This window comes from Perca fluviatilis, chromosome 1, assembly GCF_010015445.1.
Source record: "Perca fluviatilis chromosome 1, GENO_Pfluv_1.0, whole genome shotgun sequence".
NCBI lineage: Eukaryota > Metazoa > Chordata > Actinopteri > Perciformes > Percidae > Perca > Perca fluviatilis.
The window spans coordinates 34,972,237-34,992,211 of record NC_053112.1 but is presented as its reverse complement, the minus strand read 5'-3'; the positions used below and the strand labels follow the sequence as shown (position 1 = coordinate 34,992,211).

The following is a 19,975-nucleotide window of genomic DNA, read 5'->3' as shown; positions in this document are numbered from 1 at the left end:
ATCTTCCTTAATTAACAAAGCTTAATTAACCACTTCTGAAAGAAAAGCACACGCCTGAACAGTGCAGCGCCACAGCCAGGCTCTTATACCAAACTACATGCGGAATCGGTTTTCGTTTGAATACAAAGATTTGTTTGGGAATATGCAACACCAAAGCACAATATGAGCTGCAAGTTTTATGCATCATTACCTCATCTCAAAGCCATGTTGACATCTACTTTTCAGTTGATATCGTTCTTACATGGGGCCTAAATAAGTTTGTGTTTAAACAAATAAACACAAACTAATTGGCACACAGCAAACCTGGGGGCAGGTAGTACTCCAGTAGGGGAGTACTAGTGGGTTTCAAGAGCTCCAGGCAAACTATAATTAAGCTGCCATGTGGAGTCTGCTGCGTGCCGTGCACTGTATTTGATGGGTACTTAAAGGCGACAGAGTACATGCAACATACCCAAAGAATGGAAGGAAGGGGGTTAGGTTCAATCGGGGCCCACAGCTCATTTTTTTCCCCCGGGGCTTTGTACAGTGATGCTTCAACAGTGTCAGAGTTTAGGTATTAGTTTCACTGGGGCCACCCCATGTTAAAAATATATTATGTATGCACTCACAGTCCAGTACAGTGTTTAGGGGGGGTATCAGGGCTGTGCAATTAATCAAATTTTGATTGCGCTTTCGACTCCTAACGATCACAAAAACAATGTAATCGAGACAAAACAATTATTTTGCATGTAAACTTTAATTGTGTCTTGGGTTCTGAACTTTCGCCCCTCCCGGAGGCTAAACTCACTCAGCCAATAGTCAGAGAGGTCCTGTATGTTTTTGGTTAGGGCCGCACAATATGTCGTTTTTTTTTATATATATATATATATATCAACTTGTGCAATAAACACATCGCAATCCAGACCCAAATCCGACAGATTAAGGGTCTGGCATTGAGTAATGAAAAGGGCCGAACTCGAGGGGCGGCACCAAGCATGCATTTGAAAATCTCACTGCACGCAATTGGATAACAATAGGACCAATCACAACAATACACAGGGTGACGTATCCAGAGCCCCATACACTTAGCTACCAGTGGAGCTAACTGGTAGATTAAACTACCAAAGGTAGTCGTCATCTGTTTAGCTAGCCTCTGGCCCGCCTATATCAGATACACTGATGTGATTGGTGCAGCTTGGCTACAAGGGCATAATTAATAAGCATCATTACTCAATGCCAGAGTGACTCGCTAGGCAAATTCAAATTGTTATCTCGCTAGAACTCTGGATTTCCGGGGTAATACTCAGTGGTGTCTGCACCAAAACTCTGTTTAAACACCTGAAGCATTTAAGCACGAAGTCACGTATGACCAACTAACTTCAATAAAGACGAAAACGGAAAGAGAAGACAACCTCGACAACAAATCATGTTAAATAATACTTGTGTTTTCCATATTGACCAAAATAAATGATTTTCTTCCATAATCGAGCAGCCCTAGGTGCTATTATATACTAAGTTCACAGCTGCTCTAATCAAATCTAATACAAATTCATATCATATTTCCGTGTGTTGTAAAGCAGGTGCAGTAGGTCTGATAAGGGAGCACATATGGCGAGATCCCTGTGAATTCCTCCTTTCAAAAGGAGAATAAGTGTGCTAATTGTGTCCACATATCGTTAGGCCCAAGGGTCTGCAGGTCTGTAATTGCATATGAGCAAGTCATTTATTAGGACTTGTTTGTGAGCTCAAAATAGGATCTGAATTGAGGTTATGCAGTGCAGAGCCCCAACACAGACTCTCACTTATAACAAGTGTGGTATTGATGAAGAAGGCCACGGGAGGGAAGGATCGGGAAGGTAATAATAATCAGCGAATCCTGTTGTGAGGTTTGTTTGGGCGGAAATCCGGAGAATAAAGTGACCGACATTCTTAAAAACAAAGATTGATGGCACAAGCCTAAAATAAAAAAGCTACATTTGAAAGGTTATCAGATTGAGTTGGACCCCTGTCAAAGCTCCAGAACAGATGCTAAATGGACAACGCGGTGAGATGATTTTTCCAACTGCTGTTTCGATCTCAATTTCGAAGCCACCACTGACAAGGAGCCCCTCAAGTGCAAAAAAGAAATAATGGAAATTTGGAAATCTACAATCACGTGCAAACTGTGATATGATCAAAAGCTCCAGAAAATAAACTAAATGGACATTGTGTTAAGATTATTTTGTCAACTTACCAGATAACCAGATAATTACATGTTTGTTTGTTTTTTATTTCAAAATCATTTCAGGATCTGGTTATTCCACAGGCAGGGTCATTTAGATTTTAGACATGACATTTCAGCACTTATGGAAACTAGCAATAATATAGCCTACCTTTTTGAAAACTGTCCATTTCAGACATTTTTTGTGACTTGGACAGGCAGTGTTTAACACCACTGTTCAACTGAGAAAGCGTGACAAAATGATCTGGATTACTGGTTGTTATATGAGTCTGCGAGGACATACTGTAATTGTAATTATTAATAAATGAAATGTTCTCCTATAAAGAAACACTGTGAGGCTGAAACTTAGTGTCAAATCTGTCTGTGGAAGTTGTGCTTTCACCTTACAACTCAATGAAACATACAGGTTAGCTTGCATTGCATGGATTTAATCATTTGGTGTGAATGATGAAATTTCTTTAAGTTTTTGACAGCTTATTAGTCTCGCATTGCCAGACCTGGCTAGTCCACACAGCATTCCGGGATGGGAGAAAAACGTGCTCTGGTTTATTTGTATTTCTTTAAAACCAATCGCAATCGTCTTTGGCGGCGCTAAGCTCCACACGGGGCGCCTCTGCAAAATAGCCTCAGGGAGGAACTTGTTTTGGTGGAACATGTACATTCAAAGGTTGTGCAACAGAAAACTCAGATTGGACAGATAGTCTAGCTAGCTGTCTGGATTTACCCTGCAGAGATCTGAGGAGCAGTTAATCATAGTCCTCAGAAATCGGACATCAGCGAAAAGACATGCATCCTGGCGGCACCGGAGCAATCCCGGAAGTGGAACGTCGTGGATATAAACTAATGACGGCCTAACCCTTTACGCAACTGCGTGTAAACTAGCCACATAGCCTACTGTACGCTATCCAAGGGGTTGACTTCCAGCACTGATTTGTCTGATCAACCAGTAGTTTAGTCAGAAAGTCATGATAATTAGGTCTGCAACTAATGATTATTTTCATTGTCAATGAATCTGTCGATTATTTTCTCAATAAATGAATTAGTGGTTTGGTCTATAAAATGTCAGAAAATGGCAAAAGAAAATGTGGATCAATGTTTCCAAAGCCCAAGACGACGTCCTCAAATGTCTTGTTTTGTCCACAACTCAAAAGATATTCAGTTTACTGTCACAGAGGAGAGAAGAAACTAGAGAAATAGTCACATTTAAGATTCTTGCTTCTTTTTTTCTTCATAAAAGACTCAAACCGATGAATCGATTATCAAAATAGTTGGCGATTAATTTAATACTTGACAACTAGTCGATTAATCTTAGCAGCTCTGATGACATTCTTGGCACGTTGGAGATAATGACCTGCATTACCACTGGTTATGCTGCTGATAGTGCCCAGGCTTGCTTGACAGTACACAGTTGTGACAGCTCACTGTCAGTTTAAACACTGTTGGGGGTTAGCAAGTAATGGCTTGCTTCATTATTTATAACCAAGTGAACAAGAGTCTACCACAGCTCTTAGCTTAGCTGTGGTCTTCACATGGCAGCTATAGGCTACACTTTAGTGGACTAAATGCAGCGTTTAGGTGTCACGCTGTGACTGGGAACAGGCCACAGGGAGACACACCGGTGACACATCTGAATGGGACAAGGTGGGGATATTGATAGGTGACATGGATGCAGACGAGGCAGACAGACAGACAGACAGACAGACAGGTAACTCACGTAGTGTTTAGACGGATTGCGCCTCTTCTCCACGTCCACGACTTTTACGTCCAGCACAGTCCGAAACTGCATCTTGACCCTGCAAAGGCTATGCATAAAAGCGACGGACAGGCAGGCAGCTGCGGCTCCAGATAAGCTATAGTAGGCTATATATCTTGTACTACGGGAGAGAGATAACACACATTCATCGCTGTGTCATTTAACGTTAACCAATTCAGCGGTCCATTAGGAGAACAGGCAGCTCAGACTCCCCTCCGTTGACGCAACGACCATTTCAATCTGGTTAGAAACTTATCAATAGTACATTTAAGCCCGTTCCGGTCGCTCTCGGTGAAATGCACACGGCCGAATATCCAAGCAGAGAGCGATGTTCATTGCCTTCAGTGGCCAGTGTCGGACGGCGTGCTGAATGATGAAGGCGGTCACATAAAAAAAAAATAATAAAAAAAATAGGAGGAGAAAAAAGTGAAGCGAGTTCCTTTGTGTCTGCCGCGATGCCTAGAAAATGGGCATCTGTATACCTGGAGGTTACAGGGGGCTGGTGGAAGGTAAGGGGAGCCGGCAAATCCATGCAGCGCCAAACGCCTCCTGCGTTTCAGCACGCGCAGTGAATTTAGGCAACGGAGTGGGATGGGCTTCATGCACGTACTCGGGGCTACTTGGAATAAAGCACTCGAGAAAAAAAAAAAAACCTTTGTGTCTTCTTAGATAAGAAACGTGCTGTTGTGTGACATACTTATGAAGCTGCTTTTGTAGCAGCCGAGGCACGGTGTAGGCTAGAGTCTTATGCACTCTCTTTGTCATTTCACTCATTTATAGTCGTCTTCTCCATAACTTTTCCTCCCCGCTTAGAGAATATGAAATCATGTTGGCTATCTGACACAATATATAGGCCTGAATTCAACGGAAAGTCTATGTTATTTAATTTAAATGTCCATAAGTTCGCTCTGCACAACAGAGAGCAGCGTGGTTACGAAGCTATATATGCTCAGTTTGTCCACACTCTCCCGGCTCTGAGTCACGAGCAGAGCTTTCTGGCCGGAGACACGACGAGCAACTGGAGATATGGATACAGATGTTTCACAGGCGACCAATCAGCAGCAGCCTGCTCCACATGAAAGAGCCAATTAACGACCAAACACTGCCCCCCTGTGTGTGCACACAATAAGCAAGAGGAAAAAAAAAAACAAAGCCCATTGAGAGGTTGAAGTTATTTCTTCTCATTTATTTCAGAAAATTAAACAGCTAAGATGCATTAAGACCATTTAACAGATTTTCAGAGCTTTACTAAGACCAGACCAGTATCAGCTTTGAGTCCAAGGCTGCAATTCCAGCTGGGCAACAGCCCCAGGGCACAGGGAATCCAGGGGCCCTGGAAGCTCCAGTCTCAGTGAGTGTCAGCTGCTTTATTGTATTGTAATTAAATATGCAAGGATGGATTACCAACAAGGCAAAGTTTGCAATTGCCCCAGGGCGGCGTATCCTCAGGGGGACCCCAGAGTTCATTGTGAAGCAATTCATTTGGCTATTTATTTAATTGGCTTTCAGGCAAATCATACATTTGTAATTAAAGGGGAACTCCACCGCGTTTAACACAGCTTATTTTAGTCACCATGGTGAGTGAGTGGTACTCAGCATGTAAAAACAGCTGTGTAGTATGTTTTTGTTCGCTCTGCTGGGGGCTTTCCAATGCCTGAGAAAATGCTGTTTTCTTGGTTGTTTTCCTCGCCGTGGGTTTAGAGACTGCACATTTTAAACTGCAAGCCTGCGTTACAAAGCCGAGCATGGAGTTTGACGTACATTTATTAGTCAGGGGAAGTCAACTGAGACATTTTTGGGAAATGTAGGATCCAACCTTTTGAAGCATGATCTATAGTTTGAATTAAAACTCTTAAGATCTATACATCATGTGGCATACTTGGCATGAGTAATGCATCATATTTGATTCATTATAAAACCACATGAGGACATGACATATTGGTGCATGTTGCATATTGGCATTATGATGTGCTTGTTACTGCTTATTTAATTATAGTGTCAGAGATGGTAACAATAGCATTTACCAGTAGTGTTATGTAACACTATTTTTCTTACGTTTATCTTATGTAGTTTTTTTATGTCTAGCCAGCCAGGTGGGTGGGTGCATCAGTTTGATAAGGATGAAATGGGCATGGCTTAGGGGTGGATAAGTGGACGAGGGGGGGATGCTGCTTCTTGAAATATTTTCTGTTAAATATGTTGCTGTTCCGTCTTGAGAAAAACATATCATCACGTTTGTTTTTATTAAAGAAAAGATACAAATTGGATATAAGGTAAGAATGAAGGGGCTTAATGGGGACCCAGGAGCTTATTTTTGCCCCAGGGCTCCCTAGAAAGTTAATCCAGTCATGCATGAGCCTTGTCTTTGTTGCCTGGTATGTTATTTATTTCCTATTTATTTTAACATTTCTACTATCATAAATATTTACAACAGTGCACAGTGACCTTGAAAGCTTCCCTGATGTCAATTTTCTTAATTATATAAGGCACACATTTATCTTTAACTTAATGTTTAACTTTAGAACACTCACTTAAAATAAAACAACAAATATGTGGCCGGTGAGCTCTGTTGGTAGAGCAGGCACACACATATTGACACACATATATATTCCTTGACGCAGAAGGATAAGGGTTTGAGTCCGACCTGTGACGGTGTCCTGCATGTCTTCCCCCTCTCTCTCCCCTTTCATGTCTGAGCTGTCCTATCATTAAAGGCGGAATTTCCCATAAAACATTATCTTAAAAAACCAACAAATATGCAGTTCAACTGATATTGGCAAATGCCACACTTATAGCAGTATTAGTCATGATGAACGAAGGAAATCAAATGGCATGATTTTACTTAAACATATGGGACGCTCACATTTAGGAGCAATAAGCCATACTACACAGAGTATATACACAGTAATACTGGGTTCCCGACTCCACTGGGCTCAAGTTAAAACACAGTGTAATGGCTGTCGCTGGTGCTGACGATGTCACTGTTGCACTCCAGTGATTTGAGGACCAGCTCCAGTGCCGCTTTGCTCACGTTGAGGCTGTAGCGCTGCCTGACTGCAGACAGGATGTGCAGGATGTGGCAACCCTTCTCTGCATCTAGAGGCACAGGAGGAAGCAACTGTCAACACACAGGTATACGTAATGTGGCCAGGAGAACCAAGGTTATATGGAGACTGTAGAGCAACACTACAAAACAGGGATTTAAGGAGTTACGTTTAACAGTTATTAAGCATTTTTATTGGATTTCAGTCCCTCCAGAAAAACGCGATTATGCGATCGCATAATTCAATGCATAATCAGCCAAAGTCCGCATATTTATGCGAGGGCCGCATTTTTTTTAAATACGCCGCACTTTCGCCGCATAAATTGCCGATTTCCGCGCAAAATATGCGGGGCTTGCGTGATTTCATAATCCTCGCATTTTTGTTGCAAAAAAGTTGCGTTTACTTCACACAAGAGCAGCCATTTTAAGTAAGTGACGCAATTACACGACGAGAACATCATCGAAAAGCAGGGTGTTGGGGGAATCACTTTTTTTTCTCTTTTTCATCAAACTGCAATTTTTACAAGTTCCCGCAATTTCATCGCATAAAATTGCATAAATATCCTGCATATTCCATCGCATTTTTAAGAAAATGTGCCGGATAATCAAGGATTTTTGCCCGCAACAATCACAAAAAAACTCAATGCAAACTCAACAAAGTCCTTCTGGAAGGACTGGGATTTATTTTTTACAAAAATCTTGCAAGAATGAAGAGAAATCCATTTTACAAGCAGTATCACAAAAAGGCATCTAAATGAAGCCCTTATTTAAAGAGATTAGCAAGTGACCTAAAGTACTAATTTGATATTTGACAAGCAGATAAAAAAAAAAAAAAAAGTTTAATTCTTGATTTCTTTAACTGAATGATAATTACTGCTTAGTCTGGATCAACGGAAGTACATTCTGACAAGGATGTCGGCTCTCTGTGTGTTGTCGTTCTCAAACTCCCTTCGCTTCGGGAAACAACAACAAACTTTGAGCTAGCAAGCTAAACGCTGAAAATGTCAAGTTTTGATGAACATCTGGATCGTTCAACAAGGCAGGCCTGCCTGGTTCTTTCGAGGAATGATTGTAAAGATTTAAAAAGAATATGTTTGCGGCATCTACTCTCTAAACTGGGACATTTGGACCACCGATTGGTGGGATTGCTGCGGACGAAGTACACATGCTGATACACTGGTAAGAGCAATATGACGTTTAGCCATGTATCCAGCTAATTTATAAAGCTCATGTTGCTGTATTATGTGAACAGTTAACTTCATTTATTTTTTATGTGGCGTTTTCTTTTGTTGCCTCCAAAACAAGTTCCTTCCCGAGAGTACTTTGCGGAGCCACTGTTACTGCGTCCGGAGCTTAGCGCCGCCCAAGACGATTGTGATTGGTTTTAAGAAATGCAAACAACCCAGAGCGTTATTTTCTCCTATCCCGGAATGTATCTGTGGTGTAGCCAGACCTTACTCAACAGCGCTGTGGAGATGAGGCTGGCAATGTGGGAGTAATGACAGCTATACCCAACATATTGCCACAAAGTAGACTGTCCGTGAGTCAAACTAAAACTACAGTAGGTCAACATTAATCCAAAGGGTGTTTCATTAATTAATAATTAAGAGTTACCTACACTTTTCTCTCTTTGAGTCCTCCCTGATAATGTCTTTGACGGCTATGCGTAGATCTGTGTCATGTGCAGTCACCTGGTGAGGGACATAAGCATCAAACAGACTTGTGCATAATGAATCCTCACAATAATAACCTATTGAAGTGGGAAGAATTTCTTTAGGATATCTCTGCTGTTTCTTACGTGATAGACTTCGTCCTGGGATTTGACTTTGCGGTACACAATACCCTCGTCCTGTAAAATTTGCAGCGCCTCCTTCAGGAGCTGGCGGAGCTGCTGGCACGCAGATGGACCCGCCACAGGCTCCTTCACAGCAACAGAGAAGCATGATAACACAACAGAGCTGAAATGAAGGTATATTTGATATGGCACAAGCTTTAACAATTTGTTTTTTTACAGTCAATATATGGATATTAGCATGTGGAGATGGGATAATGCATTAAACAGAAGCAGAGAAGGACACTAGTGTGGCATCTCTTATAGTTTTAGTTGCCTTCTGTTTCAGTTTTAGATCATTTTCTTTTATCAAATTGCACTTAGGGTTGGAAATCTTTTTCTGATACCGGTGCTAAACGATACTTATAAAACGGTGCTGGTGCCTAAACCGATACATTTAAAATGTAATACTAATAACTTACTTACCCAGCCAATTGCTGTTAAACAACAAGATGACAGAAGGGTACTTTAAAATTACGTTGAATGCACCATTAAAGGACAATTCCGGCGCAAAATGAACCTAGGGATTAATAACGTGTACCGAGTCGAACGTTCTGTGGGACATGTTTTCATGCTAATCAAATGCGTCTCTAGCTTTAAACAAGCTACAGTGGAAGTGTGGTGCTATTTTGAGCCTTTTTAGTGTTAGAAAATATTGATTTACCATCTGCCCCAAAAGCTAGCGTTAGCAGCTAACCACCGGTTTGCGGTAGCTTGTTTAAAGCTAGAGACACATTCGATTAGCATGAAAACATTTTCCAGAGAACGTTTGACTCGGTACACGTTATTAACCCCTAGGTTCATTTTGCGCCGGAATTGTCCTTTAAGTCCCGTCTGTATTGTTTCTGTGATATCTCAGATTCCGGCAACGGCCATGGTGCAGCTATTCTCCTCTGTGTCTTTAGCTGCAGACTGTTGGAAGTCCCGGTGTTGGAATCCTTTCCAGTAAAATACAGCCACACGTTAGTTTAGCTTTCAGCATTTTAACCGTCTTTAAGCCAACTACTAACTAGCGGTAGGCTAACGCTACTTTCAGCTGAGTGTAATGTTAACTAGCGTCACGTGCCGCAATGATTCTGTTGCCTGTATTTTCCGTTTCAGAGCCTCAGAGGGCAGAGCAGGCATTTAAGTGGAAGCGAAATAATGCACAAAAATCATTTGGTCAGGTAGATACCAGTCGTTTAGGAACCGGGGCCATTGTTACAACATGTAGAGGAACCCAAACCTAATTATACTGCTACGCGGAAACATCTCAGTGTGATGAATTCTTGTCCATTTTTGTGGGAATAAGGAAAACCAAAGTGTAGAAATTCTTCATTCTCATCTCAGAAGGACATTTCAAGTACAGTCTTGGCATTTTACTTTTCATTTCATCCCACCACCACACACATCTTCAAAAAGAAATGGTTGGTATCATTATTGAGGCGTACCTGGTCTGCTGATGCAGTTTGAGGCTGGCTGGAGATGAGAGGCTGCAGGAGGTCCTGGACATCGTAGGGTCTGAACCTGCTCACCGACTGCTGCTTAAAGAAATCCTTGATGGTATTCGTCGCCTTGCTGAGGGAACTGATGCCTGAGTCACTGAACAACAGACAAACAATATGATCTTAATATAATTTACACTAATTCTTAAATATACTGTATGTTTAGAGATAAATAGACAATCATTGAGTCAGGTTCCACTGTGACAGCTTGTTACTATTACTTTCTAATTTCATAAATAACTTAGGATGCATTTGATTGTTTAGTTGTGGTTTTCTTCCTGTCTATGTATGTGAAAATTGAAGCCTGCTTTCATTTTGGTTCCATGTAAAGATGTGTACTTTACTGCAATGTATTTTGTGATATTTAATACTTTTTAATTGCTACTACCTGCTATGTTTCACTACATCTTGTAGTGCAAACAAACGGGGCAACACTTGATGTAAGCCCACAAAAAGTCTCTGCGTCTTAATGCGTCATTGCTAGCCTGATAATCAGACTGTATGAATTGCCATTTCTTCCCCCTTCATTCATTCATTCATTCAACCTGACAGTGTGTTTGTTAGTTGGGTTTCTTGTTGGGAAGGGCAAGTATTTTTGTTTTGCCCGAAACAGTAGCAAGTGACGCATCTGTTCTGAAATGTTGATTTGAGAGTTGTTATTTCTGTAAATTGTCTTACAACTAACTGCACCACTGCATCGATCTCATCTCATCCGTGTGCTGCCATTTTTCTCTTGCTGTTTTTCATGGATGTAGCTAGGAAGCTATAAAGGTATGTACATCTGGTGTGCACAACATCTGTATACATACTGTACATGATCAGCCAGTGTGTGCTGCAAGTTTCCAATATGTCACTTCAAACTGTTTATTATGTGTATATTATAGCATTTGGATTGATGCTGTTTTCTGTAAGCTGTGTTGAGACTTCTGTGACTATGTATTTTAAATCAAATTTACTTGTACCATTTATTGTACTTGGTGTTTTTTGTTATGATGAATGTCTGGTCCTAACTTATCATTTGTCCTTCTTTGTCACTCTGCCTGAGTAGAAAATGCTGTAGGCTACTTGCGCTGTTGCGTATTTGGTTGTCATGACTTTGCGAGTGATTGATGTCCTGTCCTGTCCAAGTGGAGAGATAGCGGACAACGTTCGTTTGAGTTCAGCGGAGCAGACGACAGAGTCGTGCAATTGCGATTTCGTGACATTCTGAATCAACGGCGGAAATAATTTGGCAGTGGTGAGCCAAAGACATCAAATCTGTGTGGAGCCAGGAGGAGACTGTAACTTTCCTCCAATGAATACATGAAACAAACAGAAATGCCATTTTTCCATCACGTTTTCTACATAGTTTTCCACCGTCCAGCTTTTATGATTCTCATTTAATTATGTTATGTCATAGTTAAGATCGGGCATCGAGAACCGGTTCCAACTTCAGGGTTTCTGCAGGCTTCACCAAGTCAAATTTAAGACTTTTTAAGACCATTATAAAATAATTTCAAGACCTATATCACGACATCAAAAACAACAACAAAAGTAAATGTCAGAGTCCGGAAACATCGCTAAACTTGCACTTCCCCATAGCTGAAGAATAAAATCCGTTCCAAAAGAGACTTGCACTCAGCTGCAATATATGTTGCATCTGGTCTCATTTGTAGTCGTATTGCAGCGAATTATATTTGGAGTAGAGAAAGAAAGAACTACAACACAAAAAAAATACATTGTAAAACGCTGCGGGAGCATTTGAATGAGATAATTTAGACCTGTTTAAATGGATTTAAGACCTAGAACACAATTCTTCAGCTAATTTAAGACTTTTTAAGGCCTAAAATTTTGATTTTGAAATTATAGACTTTTTAAGACTTTTTTAAGACCCCACCAACTGCTAATATTCAGTGGATAGAAATGCATTATAAAGCATTTTCTTTTTCCAATTTTCTGGGAATTTGTTTAAAATGTACAACAATTGTTGTAATCTACTGCAATGGCACGATAAGCGATGGATGTTTGTACCCCGTTGCAGTAGGCTGCAGCTGGGGGGGTTTGTCATAGCACTGTCTGTAGAGCTGAGGAACCTCCATCATCCACGCTATCTGGACCGCCATCACTGGGTCGTTCACTTTATCTGGGAACACACACGGACACAGATACACATATGATGAACGGGCAGGGCGTATGGATGGCGTGTACTCTCAAATAAAAAAGAATGAGCTGTGTGTGGTGGTGTTATGTGTGTGTGTGAGAAAGACAGACACATGTAGGGCCATCATAAAATGAGACTGCAGTGCCAGGAAGAAGAATGCTGGTATTATTGGACATTGGTTGTCTTATTCTAATATAGCTGGTAGCTAAATTAGTAGACTTGCACTGCCAGACCTATCTCCACAGTGGTGTGGAGTAAGGTCTGGCTCGACACACACACAGTACATTCTGGGACAGGAGAAAAAAAAAACACTTGAGTTGTTTGCATTTCTTTAAACCAATCACAATCGTCTTGGACGGCGCTAAGCTCCGGATGCAGCGACGGTGGCTCTGCAAAATAGTCTCAGGAAGGAAATTGTTTTGGTGGAACATTTGCACAACGCAAAAGAAAAAAACGCCACATAGGATATTAAATTAAGTTAACTGTTGACACAATACAGTAACGTGAGCTATTTAAATTAGCTGGATACATGGGTAAAAGTCATTTGCTCTTACCAGTGTATCTCCGTGTGTACTTTGTCTACAGCAATCCCACCAATCGCTCCCAAAACGTCCCACTTAGAGAGGAAATGCCGTAAACATATTCTTTGTAAATCTTTACAATTATTCCCCGAAAGAAACAAGCAGGCCTGCCTTGTTGCAAGATCCCAATTTTTCTTTAAATCTTGCCATTTTCAGCGTGTAGACAACTAGCTCGCAGTTTGTTGTCGTTTCCTGAAGGGAACGGAGTTTGAGAACGGCAACACAGAGACAGCGGAAGGAGAGGGAAGAGACATCCAGCGTGATGTCAGGCAATTATCCTGGAAATGAATTTTAGTTTATCTAGACTAGTAAATGAGTAAAAGTGGACGGTGAATTTCAATATCAAACTGCCACTGTGGCCTGCAGAGGACAGCGCTCTGCACTCACAGTAAGTGGAGGCCATGATTTCTCTCTGCTGCCTCGACGTCTTCACCGGCCCTCTGACTCGGAGCAGCTCTCCGATCTCCAGATGGCAGCGGCTCTGCTGGGCCTGTCTCAGCTTCTCCAGTTCAGTGGCTGGGTTGAAGCCTCCCTTAGCCCCGTCGCTGTGTTTTCCCCTTGCTGGAGATGATAAAATAATATAGGATATTACACAATGCAGGGTTTTCCCTGCCATTATAAGGTTTAGGTGAAGCACCCGAGCCGTTTTTTCTCAGATCTAATGATTGTAGTTGGACTTCTTTAGCAAGTTTTGTCTTTAAGCTTTTTGAGTCTTATTTTTTGTTATCTGCTCTAGGATTTCCAATGTGTTAGGAACAGATATTTTTCAAACTATATCCCCTCTTTGTGTATAGGGTCAAGTGCTAACAATTAACAATTGAAATAATAATAAAAAAAAATATATATATAGTCCGACCACTAATCACTTATTATTACAATTTGGCGCATCTAAAAAGAATTACCAGTCATACGCCTTATAGTCTCGCTTTGCCAGACCCTCCTCCAAAGCCCTCTGAAGGAGAGTCCGGATACTCCACATAGCATTCGGGGATGGGAGGAAAACGTGCTCTGGTTTAATGGCATTGATTTAAACCAATCAGAATTGTCATGGGCGGTGCTAAACTCCGCACAGAGCCGCTGCAAAATAGTCGTGCGAGAGAAAACTCAGATTGGACAGATAGTCTAGCTAGCTGTCTCAATTTACCCTGCAGAGATCTGAGGAGCAGTTAACCATAGTCCTCAGAAATCCATGGAATTTAAAATTCCAACACAAAGAAAGCGGAAGGAAACAGAAAATACATGCAACCGGCGGAATTTCCTGCAGCACCGGAGCAATCCCGGAAGTGGAACGCGAAGGATATAGACTATACGCCTTAAGACCTTAGCTAATGTTAGCAAGAATTGGGGTTAAACTAAGAAACCGCAATTATGTAAAAAAGAAATTGACGATGAAACAATTACGTAATAATTGTTACCAGCCTGACGTCAAGTTTGGGTTACATAAAGATATGAATAGTGCTATAACATAGGCGCCGCAAACACAAATGCTCCCCTAAATCTTGTTTTTTTGCAAGTTCAGTCTATCCAGCTCTGGGTGAAAGGCTAAGGTGTGTTTGGGGTCCCCTAGCCAGTTTCCCTAAACATTCAAAGGAGACGGCCCCAGATCACAACATTCCCTTATCATGCAGCTGGCTAGCCTCCCTTAATCTCTAGAGACACGCATAAACTCATACTTGAACACAGGACAGGTTTAGTGATGGAGTATGGCCAAATACATCTTCTCGGCCCCTGACCTGTGACCTGATGTTACCTAAATTTCCCCCTTGTCTCATTTTACCAATGACATGGTGTTCCTGAAAATTCCACCACACTAAAACTGAGATTCACACAAATGCAGACTCACATTTAGTAGGATTGGCCTCCTCTTTCAACAGGTCATTTTTCCAGCATAGGCAGTTTATTACGCCAGTACCGTCATCCACTGTGAACAGAACAAAAGATACTCAAAATCTGTTTTTGCTTGAGAGGAGATTGGGAAGTCAAAGTTATTTTTTAGGCCTTTATACAACAGGAGAGTGTGTGTCGGTTTGTGAAATGTATAAACATAAACCAAGGCACTGTCAAAGATGGAGACTTTCTTAATGTTCTATCCATAACATGCAAGAATATCACTCTTCTGTGTGGGTCCAAAAATGACTCCCAGCATTCACAAGACGATTGCTAATAATATTTTATGTATTATTGATATCAATACATAACTGATACATAAGGTACCTACACACATACTGTATTTGCTCGTGTAGCGAATGTACTGAAATATCAGCAAACAAAATATGTTTTGTTACACACAGGGCCACAGCAAGACTACCTCCATAACAGAAGAAGTCGTCTCTTTCTCTCTTGTATACCACTGTCCCAAGTACATCAACTTTATAGATCGGATGGGAGTTGTAGAAGTAAATACCTGTGAGACATGGGTGGATAAAAATAATAAAGCATCAACTATGGCTGGACGATATGTAGAAAATCAAATATAGCAGTATTTTGGAGCAAATACCTCGATATGGATATTGCGACGATATTGTAGGGTTGACAATTGTTGCTTTCACAAAATATGTACACGATGAGATTTGTGATAAATAACCATCAGTAATGTGGATACAATGACTAAGTGGCTAAAGGCAAATAATAACTGCGAGAAGGGTCTGGAAAGTTCAGAAAATGAAATCACTTTACTGTAATGTAGTCTGTAAAAGCAACAACCCTTACGAGGGCTGCACAATTAATCTCAATTTTATCGAAATCGCAATATGGACTAGTTTAATATCCAAATCGCAGGGGGGCGCAATATTTGTTAAAGGCAAAATATGTGTCAAACCATTCTAAAATAAAGTATTGTGGTGCTGCAGAGACGTCCCGGCCTACAAATCGTATCCTACAGACTAAAGAAAAAAATCTTTGTTTGGTACAGATCCTTGCAACAAAAAAAAAAAAATCACACTTCAATCTTTTTTTTTTTTTTCAATGAAAATGAGAATAATGACACAATAATGATCATTCCCTCCAATATCGTGAATCATATCGCAATCGCAATATCAGTCAAAATAATCGCAATTAGATATTTTCCTAATATCGTACAGCCCTACTTACAACATATATTACGATATTCAAAATCTAAGACGATATCTAGTCTCGTATCATGATATCGATTTATATTGATATATTGCCCAGCCCTGGCATCAACTATTATATTATTGTCAACATTAGGCATCAGTCACTGTATAAAAAAACGGGTAATTAATACCATATAAAGATCTTCAAGGGCCATGGTAAACCTCTACAGTCAATTAGTTAAACCTAATAACAAATGACAAGTGATAAGTCCCACTGTGAGGATACTGATGTAAAATGGTAAACGAAATCAAACAAAAACAGTAAACATATAAGGTATCGACATGCCGGATGTAACATCTAAAACATGTTGATACACTTGGCTATGAACTTACAAAGTAATTAGCTAAACTGGCTAACATTCATTCATTTATAAGTTGCTAGGTTATAGTTTAGGGATATTATTCTTCATGTTAGTTGTTGGGCACAAACATTCAGACCTGTAATGCTGCTTGTGAAGGTTCAAATGTAAAGACCAAGAACACAGTCAGTAAATGAAACAACTTGTGTATCTATGGGTGTTATTACCTGGCACCTGTGTGGACTCTGTCATCTGCAGGATGTCTCGGACATACAGCCTGGCGAAGGCAGAAAAGATCGGGTCCAGCCCCCACAACATCGATGGGGTCTCTTCCGCTGGATCCATCGTAGCTGCCTGCATTTCATCATGAAAGCAAAAGCAGATTATTAACCTATTTCCCCCCGAAACGGTCTAGAGAGTAAAGGTATGTTTTGAGCTAGCTAACGTTAGCTACCGTGGAGTACTTGAGAAGAACCCAAGTATTGGTCACGTGACGCTTTATTAACGCATGTTAAAAACGTAACGGTATTTGTTATTTTCTTACGGTGGCACATTATATATGCACGTGTCAGAAAGGTCCCAGTTGCAGTATAACATTAAAAAATATGTCTAAAAGCCTTGTATTATTTTACTGTCCTTAACTTCTGTACAGCGCGTTCGTGTTTCGCAATGGTATATGGGACATGTAGTTTCAGGGGGTGCACAAAGAAACTTGACAGTAGTGTTTGTTCGTGTATATATCTATGGTGTTTGTTGAGGTGACGGTAGCAGATTGACGCAGGAACACTAGCTAGATAGAACCAATACGTTGCACACAGCAGAGTGGTTGATACAGTATCATTGTAAATGGTTTAAACATCCCCCGCACCGTCCATTTGTGTTTGGTCTCCCACACAGACGAGGGCAGCAGAAGACTGAAATTACCCCGCCAACAGTTACTGTCAAACACGAGGAGCACGAAGAGAAAGAACCGCAGCTGCGCGCACTCGGGAACGCGCATAGACACTAAATCCGCTAGATTACTAAACCCGTTTCACACCAAGGGAAGGATTACTGTTTTCTTGTACCGTTTAAGATAATGTTAATGTACGGACCAACTGTACCCGTTTAGCCTCAAGGAAACTAATGAATTATTCTGTGGAATACAACTATTTGGGAGGACGCCTTACTCTTCATTTGTTTTCTTTTGGTTGAGAAAGAACCGCACAGGGTTGTCGGGCCAGTGGGTCGTCAGGAGTTGGAACAACGACGAGCTTCACTTACTACTTTGCATTAAAATAAAGTGTTGTTTAGGCGGATATTCAATGCTAGGACACGTCTACGTCAACCGTTAGCTATTTATTTCGGGGTTTACAATGACCCAGAGAGAAAGAGCTATTATCTGGACCGGCCAAAACAGTGTCAAAGGCTAGGCTAGGTTTTTATACTAACTATTATGAAAGCTACGTTACACTCTATTACATTCTGTGCTTACCGAGCGGATATTAATAACTAATGAGACACATATTATTTCAAAGACTTATGCTGAAGTGAACTGTTCAAGGAAACCAACACTACTTTGGCGTTTTCAAGTTGAATTCCTTTGTCAACTCGCGAATTGAATGACTAGGGTTTCAGCATGTCCTTTTTTAATTTCCGTAAAATATTTAAACTGGGATCTGAGAAGAAGAAGAAACAGTATGAACACGTGCGCAGAGATGAAAATCCAGAGGAAGTATGGGACATAATCGGTGAATTGGGAGATGGAGCCTTTGGCAAAGTGTTCAAGGTAGGAAATGCCTCCTTCAGAGCTGCTCTTTGTAGACAGTGGCCTTTTCCCTTTTTGCTATATTGTGGCAGACTTGTGTTTTCATAAAATGGACCAAAACTTCAAAAAGTCCTGTAAACATCTCCGTACCCAGCAGTCCTCTTTTTGAGGCTTGACACAAAGGTATCCAGTACCAGCAGTGTCCCCTCAGTGTTGTATTGCTTTGACCCACCCACCATCTTCCAACCAATACACCAGCACTGTGGCAGAGATGCCACATATGACTGCTGAGGTCCTTCTTCACACTCCTATCCCTCTCCCTATGAAGTTTGCTTACATATGTCATCACATCCATTCATTGCTGGAAACTGACTTGATGGCACCAAAGTCAACATCATCTTTTTCAGCTAACTACAGGTATAAACAATGGCTAGAGCAGTCAGAAATGTGACATTTTCCAAACAGGAGTACTTTTATGATGCTTGTGGATAATGTTTATAATCCTATCTGTTTTTTAGCTTCATCTTTAGAAGCTCCAACAAGCCAGCCAAGTAATTCCCCCACCCCCTTTTACTTTTTTGGAAAGCTGACCCAATGTCACCATTTTAATAGTACCATTGTTTGGGTTGACCCTAATGCATAGCTGGAGCCAAAAGCTTAATTTACATGAGTGACAGTAAATTTTATCAAACAGGAGGGCTCTACCAGGAAGTCTGTGGCTAATGAATTCAGCTTACATGTTCTGTTTTGCTCTTTGTTGCCAAATGCTATTTTTGGACACTTTGAAATAGTTGGACTTGGTGTTACTTCGTATCATACTTAAATTAAGCCTAATCTTCTTGCACAATGATTTAGTCACAGGTTGCCAATTTCCCAGCATTCCAACAGCAAGGCTCAATTGACTGGACCTACTGTTCAAGAAAGGACAAAAGGACCAAAACAGATCATTTTATCATTGGAATTCCATGGAAGCAGTTTATGTTGGTCCTACTGGCAGTGGCATGCCAGAGTCACGCTGAAGGAGATCTACAAATACTAAATTGCAGTCTTATGTATGTCTGGGCTTTGGGCCATACCAGTTGTAATGCCCCACTGCACTGATGCATCACTGGGATAGTCCAAACACTATTGATTCATAGTGAAATACAAGCTGTCTGCTTTAGTACAGATGAGTAGATTATGGGGGTGGTTAAGTTTTTTTTTTTTTTTTTAAATGGCGTATATGGCTGACCGTGGAATACTGGCAGGTCATCAGGAAGTGGCTGCATCCCATATCGCTGGGGCGACTTCATTGAGCACATCCTGCCTGCAGAGAAGCCAAAACAAACAGGAGAAATTTCCACTTTAACAAGACATACGTCTCACGTTCTGCTGACTTTACTCAGGGCTACAGCAAAGCAGACAGGTTTTGTTTGTTGTTTTTAGATCCTCTTAATGGTTGTGAAGTGTTTGTTGCAGGTCTGAGGTCAAGACAACCTAAAGTCCAACATAAACCAAGTTTGGCCTTCTGTGAGTCTTCAAAGGTCCAATGTGTAGGAATTTCTAGTCGCTTGGTTATGACACAATCGTTAGCCTATTTTTACAAAAACGTCTGCTACGGAGCCATAACGTGAGGTACAAGGTAATGGAGCCTTTTACACATTGTCGTGTTTCTTTAGAAATAAACAATGGACAAATAGAGTTTTTAAACTCTTCAGATGTAAAGTTATTTGCTGTCAAAGTGACGTCAAAATGAATGGCAGTCAAAGGGATGCTAACGGGAGGTGATCGTTTTGTAGCATCCA

The 19,975-nt window shown here is 40.9% G+C and overlaps 3 protein-coding genes across 10 annotated transcripts in view; 1 reads left to right on the top strand and 2 right to left on the bottom strand.

Moving 5' to 3' along the window:
* sh3pxd2aa (SH3 and PX domains 2Aa) overlaps positions 1 to 4,506 on the bottom strand; it is a 151,797-nt gene extending 147,291 nt beyond the window's left edge. For all 5 annotated transcript variants that reach the window (XM_039797176.1, XM_039797182.1, XM_039797190.1 and 2 more), the window contains exon 1: positions 3,915 to 4,506. In XM_039797176.1, the coding sequence (XP_039653110.1) occupies positions 3,915 to 4,010 (96 nt within the window). In that variant the 5' untranslated portion in view covers positions 4,011 to 4,506. The remainder of the gene's footprint in view (positions 1 to 3,914) is intronic.
* Positions 4,507 to 6,177: 1,671 nt separating this feature from the next.
* On the bottom strand, positions 6,178 to 17,407 carry stn1 (STN1 subunit of CST complex). 4 transcript variants are annotated; one of them, XM_039794301.1, is made up of 10 exons: positions 17,313 to 17,407; positions 16,672 to 16,798; positions 15,341 to 15,436; positions 14,876 to 14,953; positions 13,420 to 13,593; positions 12,322 to 12,433; positions 10,258 to 10,408; positions 8,795 to 8,917; positions 8,615 to 8,687; positions 6,178 to 7,049 (listed from the first exon to the last, which is right to left on the bottom strand). In XM_039794301.1, the coding sequence occupies exons 2-10, from the start codon at positions 16,787 to 16,789 to the stop codon at positions 6,892 to 6,894; spliced, it is 1,083 nt and encodes a 360-aa protein (XP_039650235.1). In that variant the 5' UTR covers positions 16,790 to 16,798; positions 17,313 to 17,407; the 3' UTR covers positions 6,178 to 6,891. The 4 variants fall into 4 exon arrangements, with proteins under 4 accessions (XP_039650235.1, XP_039650226.1, XP_039650219.1 ...); XM_039794292.1 differs by lacking the exon at positions 17,313 to 17,407 and adding an exon at positions 16,899 to 17,100; XM_039794285.1 differs by lacking the exon at positions 17,313 to 17,407 and having other exon boundaries at positions 16,672 to 17,099.
* slkb (STE20-like kinase b) overlaps positions 17,391 to 19,975 on the top strand; it is a 33,439-nt gene continuing 30,854 nt past the window's right edge. The window contains exon 1 of the mRNA XM_039794278.1: positions 17,391 to 18,212. Coding sequence (XP_039650212.1) covers positions 18,063 to 18,212 — 150 coding nt within the window. The 5' untranslated portion in view covers positions 17,391 to 18,062. The remainder of the gene's footprint in view (positions 18,213 to 19,975) is intronic.

Excerpts from the sequence above, each read along its gene's own strand:
- stn1 (XM_039794285.1), bottom strand. The coding sequence starts at position 16,804 with ATGCAGGCAGCTACGATGGATCCAGCGGAAGAGACCCCATCGATGTTG. Across the intron at positions 15,437-16,671 it reads AGAGTCCACACAGGTGCCAG|GTATTTACTTCTACAACTCC; the intron begins GTAATAACACCC and ends CATGTCTCACAG. Across the intron at positions 10,409-12,321 it reads CTGCAGCCTACTGCAACGGG|TGACTCAGGCATCAGTTCCC; the intron begins GTACAAACATCC and ends TCTGTTGTTCAG.